The sequence below is a fragment of the Somniosus microcephalus genome, unplaced genomic scaffold, assembly GCF_052327205.1.
Source record: "Somniosus microcephalus isolate GS21.2 unplaced genomic scaffold, FLI_Smic_1.0 scaffold1000, whole genome shotgun sequence".
Taxonomy (NCBI): Eukaryota; Metazoa; Chordata; class Chondrichthyes; order Squaliformes; family Somniosidae; genus Somniosus; species Somniosus microcephalus.
Genome location: NW_028226187.1, coordinates 28706 through 45923, shown reverse-complemented (window position 1 = coordinate 45923; position 17218 = coordinate 28706). Strand labels below are relative to the sequence as shown.

Genomic DNA, 17218 nt, shown 5'->3' with positions numbered 1-17218 from the left:
GTCCCGCATTGGACTCCAGTCACCTGAGAACTCATTTTTAACGTGGAAGCAAGTCATCCTCGGTTCCGAGGGACTGCCTAAGAAGAAGATTACAACAGGGACTACACTTCAAAAAGTACTTCATTGGCTGTAAAGCGCTTTGGGAGGTCCTGAAAGGAGCTGTAGAAATGCAAGTCTTTCTTTCTACCCGCTTGAAACATGTGGGAAAGGGCCAAGACATTTCGTCCAGATTCCCATTGGATTATATATCAACCGCAGGGCTGGAATTCTGGACTCGGAGAGTAGGCAAAGCATCATGACATGTGTTGGTTTTAAGAGGCGATTGGTCTTAAAATGTCGCTCTGTAATGGGTGGGGGCGGAGGGGGAGATAGTCTGGCATTATCCTGAGGTATGGGGGCCGGGTGGGGTGGTGGGGGGTCGATTTTTGACTTGGAAGATCGCACGGCACAGAAGGAGGCCATTCGGCCCATCATTCCTATGCTGGCTCTTTGAAAGATCTCTCCAATCAGCCCCACTCCCCCCTCCCCTCCTCTTTCCCCGTAGCCCTGCAAATTCTTCCTTTTCAAGTATTTATTGGATTCCCCGGTTGTCCGTCCTTTGTATTTGGGGAAGAGTGCTTGACATGGGGGTGGGGTGGTGTCGAGATCCTAACAGAGAGGATGAATAAAAGAAACTGATAAATAAATGAGGAATACACACGTTTTCAGAACTTCTCTAAAGAGATTCTGCATCGAAGGCTATGAAACGAGATTGTCCCTCGCATGCCCAAATTAGGGTGGCCAGCTGTGGTTGGACACATTCCTGGAGATTTCATCACATGACCTGCTGCCTCCAACTGCCCCGCCCCTGCTCTCTTGTCATTGGTTGCCCGACATGTCAATCCATTACAGGCACCGCCTTTCCAGGTGAATCAGAACATAGGAAGAGGAGGAGGCCATTCAGCCTCTGGAGCCTATTCCGCCATTCAATGAGATCATGGCTGATCTGGGACCTAACTCCATATACCTGCCTTTGGCCCATATCCCTTAATACCTCTGGTTAGCAAAAAGCTATCAATCTCCGATTTAAAATTAACAACTGATCTAGCATCAATTGCTGTTTGCGGAAGAGAGTTCCAAACTTCTACCACCCTTTGTGTGTAGAAGTGTTTCCTAACTTCACTCCTGAAAGGTCTGGCTCTAATTTTTAGGCTATGCCCCTCAGTCCGAGAATCCCCAACCAGCGGAAATAGTTTCTCTCTATCGACCCTATCTGCTCCCCTTAATATCTTGAAAACTTCGATCAAATCACCCCCTAACCTTCTAAATTCCAGGGACTACAACCCTAGTGTGTGTAATCTCTCCTTGTAACTTAACCCCTGGAGTCCGGGTATCATTCTGGTAAACCTACGCTGCACTCCCTCCAAGGCCAATCTATCCTTCCTACGGTGTGGTGCCCAGAACTGCTCACAGTGCTCCAGGTGTGGTCTAACCAGGGTTTTGTACGGCTGCAGCATAACTTCTACCCCCTTGGATTCTAGATATAAAGGCCAGCATTCCATTAGCCTTCTGATTATTTTCTGTACCTGTTCCTGACATTTTAATGATCGATGTACCTGGAACCCCCCGACAAAGTCTCTTTGGACCCTCCACTGTTTCTAGCTTTTCACCATTTAGAAAGTACCCTGTTCGATCCTTTTTAGGTCAAAAGTGGATGACTCACATTTAAATCTACTTGCCACAGTTTTTGCCCATTTGCTTAATCTATCAGCTGACAGACTCTTCATTACCTGATTCTCGGCTCTTGGTCATACAGCCGCCTTTCCCCACCTTCAATTAAACAAAAGTGTTCAAAGAAAGTGAACAAAACACATCCTCTTTTTGAGGCCCCTGTGATTTATCTCCCGGGTGTTGCCGGCGGCCAGTCACCGGCAGATGAATCTTTGATTCCTGGAGACTCCAGGCCAAACCTGGAGGGTTGGCGACCCCGAGTCCCAGTGTAAGCGCCTGCTCTAATACAACAACAACTCGCATTTATATAGCGCCTTTAACCTAGTAAAACGTCCCAAGGTGCTTCACAGGAGCGATTATCAAACAAAATCTGACACTGAGCCACATAAGGAGATATTAGGACAGGTGACCAAAAGCTTGGTCAAAGAGGCAGGTTTTTAAAAGAAAGGCTTGCATTTCTCTAGCACCTTTCACATCCTCAGGATGTCCCAAAGTGTTTTGCAGCCAATGAAGTACTTTAGAAGTGTAGTCACTGTTGTAATGTAGGAAACGTAGCAGCCAATTTGCGCACAGCAAGCTCCCACAAACAGCAATGCGATAATGACCAGATAATCTGTTTTTTAGTGATGTTGGTTGAAGGATAAATATTGGCCCCAGGACACAGGGAGAACTCCCCTGCTCTTCTTCGAAATAGTGCCATGGGATCTTTTACGTCCACTTGAGTGAGCAGACGGGGCCTCAGTTTCACGTCTCATCTGAAAGAAGCATCTTAATGGAGGAGAGAGAGAGGCGGAGAGGTTTAGGGAGCGAAGTCCAGAACTTAGGGCCCAGGCAGCTGAAGGCACGGCCGCCAATGGTGGGATGCGCACGAGGCCAGAATTGGAAGAGCGCAGAGATCCACTGAGGCCCACACTGGGGCATTCTAAAAGAGATTGGTTGGTAAACAGCGAGTGGGCAGGCGGAAAGTCTCCGCGGTGGGGGAAAGGCTGCTTTCACCTGGATGTTGAAAATAGAAGTTCTTAACGTGGCAGCCTGAGCTCGATGTGATGTGACAGATAAGCCTGGGGAATTCAAACTGCTTTAGGACTTTAAGTGCTTTACAAAAACAGGTTAAAGAAAATAAAAATTCTCTGCTTCTAAACATTCTCATTCCAAATGGAAGAGAGTGGGCTGAAGATGACAGGTGCCTTTGATTCATTGCATCAATAGCAGAAATGTTCCAGCTTTATGCCCTTGTAGGTCGGATTGGTCCACATCATGACGGGTGATGCAGGACGTACATAGGGTTAAAAGCTATGGCCCTATTAATTTGCAGGAAGCGCAGCTATCAAAAAAATTCTGAACAGGATTTTCTCTAGAAAAGAGGAGACTGAGGGGTGACCTGATCGAGGTCTTTAAGATTACATAAGAACATAAAAAATAGGAGCAGGTGTCGGCCATTCGGCCCCTCGAGCCTGCTCCGCCATTCAATAAGATCATGGCTGATCTTCTACCTCAACTCCACTTTCCCGCCCGATCCCCATATCCCTTAATTCCCTTAATATTCAAAAATCTATCGATCTCTGTCTTGAATATACTCAACAACTGAGCCTCCGCAGTGGTTCGATGGGGTAGACGTAGAGAAGATGTTTCCACTTGTGGGAGAGATCAAAACTAGAGGTCATCAATATAAGAGAGTCACTAATAAATCCAGTAGGGAATTCAGGAGAAACTCCTTTACCCAGAGAGTGGTGAGAATGTGGAACTCACTACCACAGGGAGTGGTTGAGGCGAATAGTATAGATGCATTTAAGGGGAAGCTCGATAAACACATGAGGGAGAAAGGAATAGAAGGATATGTTGATGGGCTTAGATGAAGAAAATAGAGTGGGAGGAGGCTGGTGTGGAGCATAAACACCAGCACGGACCAAACACCGAATGGCCTGTTTCTGTGCTGTACACGCTATGTAATTCTATGTAACATTTCAGGCAGCTGATTCTGATTTAGGACTCAACCATCAATGAGGCAATAGTGCTAAGACCAGCCCATTCCAAACCCGCAGACACAGGCCAACCAAACAGGACGCACCAGCGAATAACAATTAGAAACATCAAAGTGGAACCAAGGTGCCTGGGCTTGGTGAACTGGATTGCCGAGACCCGAGGGCCAGATAGGAACCACCGAGGACCACCCCAGCTGGGAGTATTTTTTGGAAAATAATGAGCCCTGAGCCTGGAAATGACTAGAAATAGATTCTAAGTGATATCAGTGGGCGGACATATAAACAGATTGAGATTGAGGAAATAGAATGGAACTGGATTGGGGAGAGAGAATGGAATACAATATGGAGATGGAATAGAATGGAATGGGAATGGGAGAGAGGATGGAATGGGATTGATCGATAGAATGGAATGGGATTGGGAGATAGGATGGAATGGGATTGGGAGATAGGATGGAATGGGATTGGGAGATAGGATGGAATGGGATTGATCGATAGAATGGAATGGGATTGGGAGATAGGATGGAATGGGATTGGGATTGGATGGAATGGGATTGAATGATAGAATGGAATGGGATTGGGAGATAGGATGGAATGGGATTGGGAGATAGGATGGAATGGGATTGATCGATAGAATGGAATGGGATTGGGAGATAGGATGGGATGGGATTGGGAGATGGGATGGAATGGGATTGATCGATAGAATGGAATGGGATTGATCGATAGAATGGAATGGGATTGAGAGATAGGATGGAATGGGATTGATCGATAGAATGGAATGGGATTGGGAGATAGGATGGGATGGGATTGGGAGATAGGATGGAATGGGATTGGGAGAGAGGATGGAATGGGATTGATCGATAGAATGGAATGGGATTGATCGATAGAATGGAATGGGATTGGGAGATAGGATGGAATGGGATTGGGAGATAGAATGGAATGAGATTGGGAGATAGAATGGAATGGGATTGGGAGATAGGATGGAATGGGATTGGGAGATAGGATGGAATGGGATTGATCGATAGAATGGAATGGGATTGGGAGATAGAATGGAATGGGATTGGGAGATAGAATGGAATGGGATTGGGAGATAGGATGGAATGGGATTAGAAGATAGAATGGAATGGGATTGATCGATAGAATGGAATGGGACTGATCGGTATAATGGAATGGGATTGGGAGATAGGATGGAATACAATATGGAGATGGAATAGAATGGAATTGGAATGGGAGAGAGGATGGAATGGGATTTGGGAGATAGGATGGAATTTCACAAAAAAGATAAGATTCAACATTTGATTTTGCAAATTGGGATCGACTACTTACTGTCCAGCCTCCCCCGGCCACTGTCATATCACAGGAGACCTGAAATCCTGCCGGATAGTGAGTAGGAAAAATGGAATAGATTCCATTCTCCTTCTGTCCCTTCATGTAGATATCATGGCAGTCTCTGGGGCGAGGATCTGCAGGGGGGTTCCAAAAGGAGAAAGAGAGGGCTCAGTCAGCTCATTTATAATGACCGTAAGGGCACTTGGAATGAAAAAGATTATTAAAGATTAGAAAAGCGAAGAGTTGAAAGACAGACTTGCATTTCTCTAGCGCCTTTCACGACCTCAGGACGTCCTAAAGCGCTTTACAGCCAATGAAGTACCTTCTGAAGTGTAGTCACTGTTGTAATGTGGGAAATGCGGCAGCCAGTTTGCCTTGGAGTGGGACTTAAACCCACAATCTCCTGACTCCGAAGCGAGAGTGCCACCCACTGAGCCCTGGCTGAAGTTCATTAAAGAACTCAGCGTGGAGTGAAAATGGTTAAGATTAAGAACTGATTGGTTATAAATGGAGACAGATGGGAAGACAGGCACCAGGCTTCAGAATTAAACACAGGTCCCCAGACATTCACTGCTTAGAATATTTTTGTGCAATTATCACCTTTAAATGGGACTGCAAGGCAGGCACTGTCCTGCTCCTCACGGTTCCAACACCCACGCTGCACTGCATGAACATGATGTGTCTTTAATGTAGGCAGAGAGACTGTCTGCGGATTCAACATCCAGTCGGCCACCAAAGAACTGACAAAAATATTCCCAACCGACATCCCTTTGTTACCCCCAGACATGACTATTCCAAGGCTCTCCCGGCCCGTTCTCCCATTTTTCATCCTCCATAAACTCGAGCTCGTTCAAAACTCGGCTGCCCCGTGTCCTAACTCGCACCAAGTCCCGTTCACCCATCACCCCCCGTGCTCACTGCCCCTGTGTCCTAACTCACACCCAGTCCCGTTCACCCATCACCCCCTGTGCTCACTGCCCCGTGTCCTAACTCACCCCGAGACCCGTTCACCCCTCACCCCCTGTGCTCACTGCCCCGTGTCCTAACTCACACCCAGTCCCGTTCACCCATCACCCCCCGTGCTCACTGCCCCGTGTCCTAACTCACACCCAGTCCCGTTCACCCATCACCCCCTGTGCTCACTGCCCCGTGTCCTAACTCACACCCAGTCCCGTTCACCCATCACCCCCTGTGCTCACTGCCCCGTGTCCTAACTCACACCCAGTCCCGTTCACCCATCACCCCCTGTGCTCACTGCCCCGTGTCCTAACTCACACCCAGTCCCGTTCACCCATCGCCCCCTGTGCTCACTGCCCCGTGTCCTAGCTCACACCCAGTCCCGTTCACCCATCGCCCCCTGTGCTCACTGCCCCGTGTCCTAGCTCACACCCAGTCCCGTTCACCCATCACCCCCTGTGCTCACTGCCCCGTGTCCTAACTCGCACCCAGTCCCGTTCACCCATCACCCCCTGTGCTCACTGCCCCGTGTCCTAACTCACACCCAGTCCCATTCACCCATCACCCCCCGTGCTCACTGCCCCTGTGTCCTAACTCACACCCAGTCCCGTTCACCCATCACCCCCTGTGCTCACTGCCCCGTGTCCTAACTCACACCCAGTCCCGTTCACCCATCACCCCCCGTGCTCACTGCCCCTGTGTCCTAACTCACACCCAGTCCCGTTCACCCATCACCCCCTGTGCTCACTGCCCCGTGTCCTAACTCACATCGAGCCCCGTTCACCCATCACCCCCTGTGCTCACTGCCCCGTGTCCTAACTCGCACCGACTCCCGTTCACCCATCACCCCCTGTGCTCACTGCCCCGTGTCCTAACTCACACCCAGTCCCGTTCACCCATCACCCCCTGTGCTCACTGCCCCGTGTCCTAACTCACACCCAGTCCCGTTCACCCATCAACCCGTGCTCACTGCCCCGTGTCCTAACTCACACCCAGTCCCGTTCACCCATCACCCCCTGTGCTCACTGCCCCGTGTCCTAACTCACACCCAGTCCCGTTCACCCATCACCCCGGTGCTCGCTGCCCCGTGTCCTAACTCACATCGAGCCCCGTTCACCCATCACCCCCTGTGCTCACTGCCCCGTGTCCTAACTCGCACCGACTCCCGTTCACCCATCACCCCCTGTGCTCACTGCCCCGTGTCCTAACTCACATCCAGTCCCGTTCACCCATCACCCCCTGTGCTCACTGCCCCGTGTCCTAACTCACACCCAGTCCCGTTCACCCATCACCCCGTGCTCACTGCCCCGTGTCCTAACTCACACCCAGTCCCGTTCACCCATCACCCCCTGTGCTCACTGCCCCGTGTCCTAACTCACACCCAGTCCCGTTCACCCATCACCCCGTGCTCACTGCCCCGTGTCCTAACTCACACCCAGTCCCGTTCACCCATCACCCCCTGTGCTCACTGCCCCGTGTCCTAACTCACACCCAGTCCCGTTCACCCATCACCCCGTGCTCACTGCCCCGTGTCCTAACTCACACCCAGTCCCGTTCACCCATCACCCCCTGTGCTCACTGCCCCGTGTCCTAACTCACACCCAGTCCCGTTCACCCATCACCCCGTGCTCACTGCCCCGTGTCCTAACTCACACCCAGTCCCGTTCACCCATCACCCCCTGTGCTCACTGCCCCGTGTCCTAACTCACACCCAGTCCCGTTCACCCATCACCCCGGTGCTCGCTGCCCCGTGTCCTAACTCCCACCCAGTCCCGTTCACCAATCACCCCCTGTGCTCACTGCCCTGTGTCCTAACTCACACCCAGTCCCGTTCACCCATCACCCCCTGTGCTCACTGCCCCGTGTCCTAACTCGCACCGAGCCCCGTTCACCCATCACCCCCTGTGCTCACTGCCCCGTGTCCTAACTCACACCCAGTCCCGTTCACCCATCACCCCTGTGCTCACTGCCCCGTGTCATAACTCGCACCGAGCCCCGTTCACCCATCACCCCTGTGCTCACTGCCCCATGTCCTAACTCCCACCCAGTCCCGTTCACCCATCACCCCCTGTGCTCACTGCCCCATGTCCTAACTCCCACCCAGTCCCGCTCACCCATCACCCCCTGTGCTCACTGCCCCATGTCCTAACTCACACCCAGTCCCGTTCACCCATCACCCCCTGTGCTCACTGCCCCGTGTCCTAACTCCCACCCAGTCCCGTTCACCCATCACCCCCTGTGCTCACTGCCCCGTGTCCTAACTCACACCCAGTCCCGTTCACCCATCACCCCCTGTGCTCACTGCCCCGTGTCCTAACTCACACCCAGTCCTGTTCACCCATCACCCCCTGTGCTCACTGCCCCGTGTCCTAACTCGCACCGAGTCCCATTCACCCATCACCCCCTGTGCTCGCTGACCCCACATTGGCTCCCGGTCTGGCAAAGCCTCGAATTTAAAATTCTCATCCTTGTTTTCAAATCCCTCCATGGCCTCGCCCCCTCCCTGTCTCTGTAACCTCCTCCAGCCCCTACAACCCTCTGAGATCTCTGCGCTCCGCCAATTCTGGCCTTTTGAACATCCCCGATTTTAATCGCTCCACCATTAGCGGCCGTGCCTTCAACTGCCCTCAGCTCTGGAATTCCCTCCCTAAACCTCTCCGCCTCTCTTTCCACTTTTAAGACACTCCTTAAAACCTACCTCTTTGTCCAAGCTTTTAGTCATCTGCCCTAATATCTCCTTATGTGGCTCGGTGTCAAATTTTATTTGTTAATCGCTCCTGTGAAGCACCTTGGGACGCTTTACTACGTTAAAGGCGCTGTATAAATACAAGTTGTTGTTGTTATTGCATATCTATGATTGGTAGAAATGGTCCCTTTGCAATCCTGTTAGTACGATGTCCAGTCAGAGTACTGACTGACTCTAGCTGACTGTCTCAGTTCTCCCGTATCAGTACGTCCATCCCACTCACTTCCCTCTCGGGTGTAAGCACCGCTTGTCTTAAACCCACCTCATTTCATGATTCAGGCTTGAATTGGCAAGGCCCAGAACTTTTATCGCCGTGGCTCAGTGGGCAGCAGTCTCTCGCTTCTGAGTCACAACATTGTGGGTTCAAGTCCCCACTCCAGAGACTTGAGCACAAAAATCCAGGCTGACACTCCCAGTGCAGTGCTGAGGGAGTGCTGCACTGTCGGAGGTGCAGTCTTTCGGAGGAGACGTTAATCCGAGGCCCTGTCTGCTCTCTCAGGTGGACATAAAAGATCCCATGGCAATATTTTGAAGAAGAGCAGGGGAGTTCTCCCCGGTGTCCTGGCCAATATTTATCCCTCAACCAACATTACTAAAAAAAAACAGTTTGTCTGGTCATTATCACATTGCTGTTTGTGGGAGCTTGCTGTGCGCAAATTGGCTGCTGCGTTTCCTACATTACAACAGTGACTACACTTCGAAAAGTACTTCATGGGCTGTGAAGTGCTTTGGGACGTCCTGAGGTCATGAAAGGCGCTACAGAAATAATTTCTTTCTTTTTTCTTTCTTTCTCTCGTTCTTTCTCTCTCTCTTTCGTTTTCTCTCGTTCTTTCTCTTTCGTTCTCTCTCTCTCTCTCATTCTTTCTCTCTCTTTTTCTCTCTCTTTCTCTTTTTCTCTCTCTTTCTCTCTCGTTCTTTCTCTCTCTCTTTCTCTCGTTCTTTCTCTCTCTTTCGCTCTCGTTCTTTCTCTCTTTCTCTCTCTCTCTCGATCAAGCATGGGAAAGGTTCGAGCCTTCAGTCTCCCGCATGCTGCGAGTGAAGTGGGAGCTGCACCAAAGCGGGGAGGATTGAAGGACGGGCGAGGCGGGTTGAAGGAGGTGATGGGACGAGCGAAGGCGAGGGTGTCAGACTCACCGTTCGGGCAGCTCCTGGGCCGGGGTCGGGCTGGTCCCTTCACCAGGTCGGCCTTCATATGGGACTTCATGGCTCCCTGTCCTCTCTGAAGGGAGTCCAGTGTGTCGCTCACCGAGCCCACGACCTTAACCAAGTTGACCTGACTCTCCGAAAGCAGCTGTGGGGAAGAGAATTGGAATCCATCAACATCCTGGGGGGTCACCATTGACCAGAAACTTAACTGGACCAGCCACATAAATACTGTGGCAACAAGAGCAGGTCAGAGGCTGGGCATTCTGCAGTGAGTGTCTCACCTCCTGACTTCCCAAAGCCTTTCCACCATCTACAAGGCACAAGTCAGGAGTGTGATGGAATACTCTCCACTTGCCTGGATGAGTGCAGCTCCAACAACACTCAAGAAGCTCAACTTGATTGGCACCCCATCCACCACCTTAAACATTCACTCCCTCCACCACCGGCATACCGTGGCTGCAGTGTGTACTGTTAGATCCGTGGTCCAGTGGATAAATAATTACACGGATGCTGTACATAAACAAATAACAGGTCTTTACTGGAGGAGGGCAATCTCTAGACTGGAGTACAGAGGCATGCGCACAGCTTTATATACCGGTGTGGTTACTGCCGGTACTACAGTATACAGGAGCTGTAAAAAGTAGTTCTGACTTAAAGCACATACACTACAATTACCATCTGCAAAATGCACTGCAGCAACTCGCCAAGGCTTCTTTGGCAGCACCTCCCAAACCCGCGATCTCTACCACCTAGAAGGACAAGGGCAGCAGGCGCATGGGAACACCACCACCTCCAAGTTCTCCAAGTCACACACCATCCTGACTTGGAAATATATCGGCCGTTCCTTCATCGCCGTTGGGTCAAAATCCTGGAACTCCCTCCCTAACAGCACTGTGGGAGCACCTTCACCACACGGACTGCAGCGGTTGAAGAAGGCGGCTCACCACCACCTTCTCAAGGGCAATTAGGGATGGGCAATAAATACCGGCCTTGCTGGCGACGCCTGACATAAATTGTGCCATTCATGTAGAAAGGTTTTATGAAATATACTGGGCGGCCTGCTGGTGGCGCTGTCCAGGGAGAGTATAAATACTCGGGCACGGGCCCAGCTTGCTCAGGGACATTTTGTAAACAGGAACTAGTGAAGGATAACTAGACTTCCATGTTGTGAAACAGTCGATTAAAGCCTTGTTTAATACTTTGACCAAGTGCCTAGTAGTTTTCTTATGTCAATGCCCACATCCCATGAACGAATAATAAAAAAATAGGAACGTGTAGGGGTTGTCAATTCTGGTTGCGCCTATCATCACATGACCTTCTGACTCCAACCACCCCACCCCCACTCTCCCGCCATTGATTGCTCGACTCGTGCCACCCCGCCTTCTGCCGTCAATCAGAAAGCGAACGGACTCTTCAATACCCTTCCCCCCAAAACCCGATTCACCACCATTTCCGATGTTTTTATAACTAAGAACTTTTGCTGTACTGGGTCTGACGGAAGTGACTTTACTCCAACTTATATCCCTTTTAGATCGGTGAGAACTTACAACCATTGTTAGAAGGTTTGAGCAGCCTACTGCCATTAAAATTTCAAAGTAAATTTGAAATAAGCAGACAAATTATTTTATGCCCCTTGATTTTACTCCCGGTTGCTCACAGCTGTGACCTGAAGATTAATCTTCAAATACTGGGGCAGGACACTGGGGAGAACGTCTCTGCTCTTCTTCGAAATAATGGCCGTGGGATCTTTTATGTCCACCTGAGAGAGCAGTTTAACGTCTCATCTGAAAGGCGGCGCCTCTGACAGTGCAGTGCTCACTCAGTACTGCCCCTCTGACAGTGCAGCGCTCCCTCAGTAGTGCCCCCCGACAGTGCGGCACTCCCTCAGTACTGTCCCTCTGACAGTGCAGTACTCCCTCAGTACTGCCCCTCCGACAGTGCAGTGCTCCGTCAGTACTGCCCCTCTGACAGTGCAGTGCTCCCTCAGTACTGCCCCTCCGACAGTGCAGCGCTCCCTCAGTACTGCCCCTCCGACAGTGCGGCGCTCCCTCAGTACTGCCCCTCCGACAGTGCAGTGCTCCCTCAGTACTGCCCCTCCGACAGTGCAGCGCTCCCTCAGTACTGCCCCTCCGACAGTGCAGCGATCCCTCAGTACTGCCCCTCCGACAGTGTGGCGCTCCCTCAGTACTGCCCCTCCGACAGTGCAGTGCTCCCTCAGTACTGCCCCTCCGGCAGTGCGGCGCTCCCTCAGTACTGCCCCTCCGACAGTGCGGCACTCCCTCAGTACTGCCCCTCCGACAGTGCGGCGATCCCTCAGTACTGCCACTCCGACAGTGCGGCGCTCCCTCAGTTCTGCCCCTCCGACAGTGCGGCACTCCCTCAGTACTGCCCCTCCGACAGTGCGGCGCTCCCTCAGTACTGCCCCTCCAATAGTGCAGCGCTCCCTCAGTACTGCCCCTCTGACAGTGCAGCGCTCCCTCAGTACTGCCCCTCCGACAGTGCGGCACTCCCTCAGTACTGCCCCTCCGACAGTGCGGCGCTCCCTCAGTACTGCCCCTCCGACAGTGCAGCGCTCCCTCAGTACTGCCCCTCTGACAGTGCAGCACTCCCTCAGTACCGCCCCTCCGACAGTGCAGCACTCCCTCAGTACTGCCCCTCCGACAGTGCGGCACTCCCTCAGTACTGCCCCTCCGACAGTGCGGCGCTCCCTCAGTACTGCCCCTCTGACAGTGCAGCGCTCCCTCAGTACTGCCCCTCCGACAGTGCAGCACTCCCTCAGCACTGCCCCTCTGACAGTGCAGCACTCCCTCAGTACCGCCCCTCCGACAGTGCAGCACTCCCTCAGTACTGCCCCTCCGACAGTGCGGCACTCCCTCAGTACTGCCCCTCCGACAGTGCGGTGCTCCCTCAGTACCACCCCTCCGACAGTGCAGCACTCCCTCAGTACTGCACTGGGAGTGTCAGCCTTGATTTTTATGCTGAAGTCTCTGGAGTGGGACTTGAACCCACAACCTTCTGACTCAGAGGCGAGGGTGCGACCCACTGAATCACAGTTGTCTTCAACGGGAGAGAATATCGGGCGAGTTGTAAAACGGGCCACTGATCCTCTTGAAACCCTTGATTGAAACGTTGCCCTTCGAGCCAACAGTCAACCCTCCTGTGTTGCAGCTGCTGGTGTCTCCCAATGACGTGGTCATTGTAACCTCATTCTGCTCTGAAAGAGCCACTTGTTACTACTGTGAAAACGAGACCTTTCGTAAATACAGAAGGAGCCGTGGTGGAAAATCTTTCATCGAATCTTCCAGCACAGAAGGAGGCCATTCGGCCCATCGTGCCTGTGCCGGCTCTTTGGTCGAGCTCTCCAATTAGTCCCGCTCCCCCCTGCTCTTTCCCCACAGCCCTGCAAATTTCTCCCCTTCAAGTATTTCTCCAATTCCCCTTTTGAAAGTTACTATTGAATCTGCTTCCACCGCCCTTTCAGGCAGCGCATTCCAGATCACAACAACTCGCTGCGTAAAAACATTCTCCTCATCTCCCCTCTGGTTCTTTTGCCAATTATCTTAAATCTGTGTCCTCTGGTCACCGACCCTCCTGCCAGTTTCTCCTTATTTACTCATTGTGATTTTGAACGTCTCTATCAAATCACCTCTTAACCTTCTCTGCTCTAAGGAGAACACCCCCAGCTTCTGCTGGTCTCTGAGAAAAGCGATTAAAGGGATATCTCTGACTGTGATGTCGCAGCTGCCAAGGAACCTCTAAAGTGGGTAGCAATGTGTGTTAGTGTCAGGACTTTACTGCCTGACCTGACAGGCTTTAGGGTGAACTGAGCTTCCGAGGCCTCGTTCCCATGAACGGTCTGGATTCCGCCGCCTTACCTCGATTAACCGGCCTTGCTCGGACTGGAGCGAACTCAGTTCCTGGCTCAAGCCGCCCTGGCCCAGTTTCAATGCCTCGCAATCCTGCCTGAGCTGGGCCGTGCGGGCCGAGAGCCTGGACACCTGGCCCGCCATCGTGACCAGGAGCGCCCGGTCCTGCCCCTCGGACGCCTTCACCTCCTCCCCTCGGCTGGAGACGGCGGCGAGCAGCGACGACTGGAGGCCTTCCAGCCGGGACAGGTCGCTCTTGTAATCCGGGCAGTTGGGGTCGACGAAGATGCTGATCCTGGAGGTGTCGGCCTGGTCGATGGTGACCAGGGCCTGGGCCGTGTCCTGGTTGGCGCTGATGAGAGGCGGGGTCTCCGCAGCATGGTGGTAGTGGTTGAGGAAGAGGAGAGCTCCCGTTACCGCCACGGCCAGTAATACCGCCAGGAAGAGCAGGACCATACACAGCACGTAGCCACAGCTCAGCTTCTGCAACCAGGAGAGGATTCGATAAATTAGGCTTCTCATATTTAAACAACAACAACTTGCATTTCTATAGCACCTTTAATGTAGTGAAACATCCCAAGGCGCTTCACAGGAGCGATCATCAGACAAAATTTGACACCGAGCCACATAAGGAGACATTAGAACAGGTGACCAAAAGCTTGGTCAAAGAGGTCGGTTTTAAGGAGCGTCTTCAAGGAGGTGAGAGAGGCGGAGAGGTTTAGGGAGGGAATTCCAGAGCTTAGGGCCCAGGCAGCTGAAGGCACGGCCGCCAATGGTGGAGCAATGGAAATCGGGAGATGCACAAGAGGCCAGAATTGGAGGAATGCAGAGATCTCGGGGTGGCGGGGGGGGGTGGCGGCGGAGGGTTGTGAGGCTGGAGGAGATTACAGAGATAGCGAGGCTGTGGAGGGATTTGAAAACAAGAATGAGAATTATAAAATCGAGGCGTTGCTGAACCGGGAGCCAATGTAGGTCAGCGAGCACAGGGGTGATGGGTGAACGGGACTTGTTGTGAGTTAGGACACGGGCAGCCGAGTTTTGGATGACCTCAGATTTATAGAGGGTAGAAGATGGGAGGCCGGCCCGGAGTGCGTTGGAAAAGCGTGGCAGTGGGACTTTTATAGAAGACAGGATCATCATTGAGCCTGTGGAACATGGGAACAGGAGGAGGCCATTCAGCCCCTCGAGCCTGTTCCACCATTCAATTAGATCATGGCTGATCTGTATCTCAACTCCAGTTACCCACCTTGATTCCATAACCTTTAATACCCTTACCCAATTGTCCCCCCAGCCTCAACAGCTTTTTGGGGAAGAGAGTTTGATTTCCACCACCCTTTGTGTGAAGAAGTGCTTCCTGACATCACCCTTGTGTGACCTGGCTCTAATTTTAAGGTTATGGCCCCTTGTTCTGGACTCCCCCCACCAGAGGAAATAGTTTCTCTATCTACCCCATCAACTCCTTTAATCTTTAATCTGTTTTAGTGATGTTGGTTGAAGGATAAATATTGGGCCAGGACACTGGGGAGAACTCCCCTGCTCTTCTTCGAAATAATGGCCGTGGGATCTTTTACGTCCACCTGAGAGAGCAGACGGGGCCTCGGTTTAACGTCTCATCCGAAAGATGGCACCTCCGACAGTGCTGCACTCCCTCAGCACTGCACTGGGAGTGTCAGCCTGGATTTTTGTGGTCAAGTCTCTGGAGTGGGGACTTGAACCCACAACCTTCTGACTCAGAGGCGAGAGAGAGAGAGAGAGAGAGAGTGCTACCCACTGAGCCAGGAAACAACGTCTGAGGAAGAATGTAGAGGTAGGATGAGGAGAGGGCAGGGCAGGCTATGAAGACAAACATGAGGATTTGGAAGTCGACACTGTGGGAGATAAGCTGCTGGTGGAGCTCGCTGTGGACAAGGGTGTGGGACTTTGTGCGGAGTTAGGATAAAATCTGCATGGGTTCGAGTCCGTGTAAGGTGGGGGTGGGGAGGAAGGCCAAGGAATTAAGCCTCGAAGCCTTGAGTGTCAACCAGTGGCTCAGTGTGTAGCACTCTTGAATCCAAAGGTTGTGGGTTCAAGTCCCACTCCAGAGACCTGAACACAAAATCCATGCCGACACTCCCAGTGGAGTGCTGCACTGTCAGAGGTACCGTCTTTCAGATGAAACATAGAAACATAGAAGATAGGAGCAGGAGTAGGCCATTCGGCCCTTCGAGCCTGCTCCGCCATTCAATGAGATCATGGCTGATCATCCAAATTCAGTACCCTGTCCCTGCCTTCTCCCCATATCCCTTGATCCCTTTAGCCTTAAGAAATATATCCAACTCTTTCTTGAATATACTTAATGAACTGGTCTCCACCGCCCTCTGTGGCAGAGAATTCCACAGGTTCACCACTCTCTGGGTGAAGAAATTCCTCCTCATTTCAGTCCTAAATGGCTTACCCCTTATCCTTAGACTATGACCCCTGGTTCTGGACTCCCCGGCCATCAGAAACATCCTTCCTGCATCTAGTCTGTCCAGGCCTGACAAAATTTTATAGGTTTCGATGAGATCCCCTCTCAATCTTCTAAACTCCAGTGAGTATAAGCCCAATCGACACAATCTCTCCTCGTACGTCATTCCTGCCATCCCAGGTATCAGCCTGGTGAATCTTCGCTGCACTCCTTCCATGGCAGGAACGTCCTTCCTCAGGTAAGGCGACCAAAACTGCACACAATACTCAAGATGTGGTCTCACCAAGGCCCTGTACAACTGCAGCAAGACATCCTTGTTCTTGTACTCGAACCCTCTTGCTATGAAGGCCAACATACCATTTGCCTTCTTAACCGCCTGCTGCACCTGCATGCTTACCTTCAGCGACTGGTGCACAAGAACACCCAGGTCTCTTTGCACTTCCCCTTCTCCCAATCTATTACCGTTCAAATAATAATCTGCCTTCCTGTTTTTGCCACCAAAGTGGATAGCCTCACATTTATCCACATTATAGTGCATCTGCCATGTTTCTGCCCAATCACCCAACCTGTCCAAATCGTACTGGAGTTTCACGACATCCTCCTCACAGCTTACCCTCCCACCCAGCTTTGTGTCGTCTGCAAATTTGGAGATATTACATCCACGTAAAAGATCCTATGGCACTATTTTGAAGAAGAGCAGGGGAGTTCTCCCCGGTGTCCTGAGGCTAGTCTTTATCCCTCGACTAACATAACTAAACCAGATGACCTGGTCATTATCACACTGCTGTTTGTGGGATCTTGCTGTGCCCAAATTGGCTGCTACGTTTCCTACACTACAACAGTGACTACACTTCAAAAAGTACTTCATTGGCTGTGAAGCGCTTTGGGACGTCCGGTGGTTGTGAAAGACGCTGGAGAACTGCAAGTCTTTCTTTTTTGAAGTGATGGAGGTGAGGAGGAGAAGCCCAAAGTCAACAATTATCTGAGCCTGTTCTTAGAAACCAAAGTCCCCAGTGGATTGAATGAGCTAATCTGATTC

The 17218-nt window shown here is 51.7% G+C and overlaps 1 protein-coding gene across 1 annotated transcript in view; it reads right to left on the bottom strand.

The window, feature by feature from the left end:
- The window catches only part of LOC147080913 (fibrinogen C domain-containing protein 1-like), a 41360-nt gene that overhangs the window by 11522 nt on the left and 12620 nt on the right, over positions 1-17218 (bottom strand). The window contains exons 2-4 of the mRNA XM_085981028.1: positions 13743-14216; positions 9856-10012; positions 5016-5152 (exon numbers count right to left, since the gene is read on the bottom strand). Of these exons, the coding sequence (XP_085837154.1) occupies positions 5016-5152; positions 9856-10012; positions 13743-14216 (768 nt within the window). The remainder of the gene's footprint in view (positions 1-5015; positions 5153-9855; positions 10013-13742; positions 14217-17218) is intronic.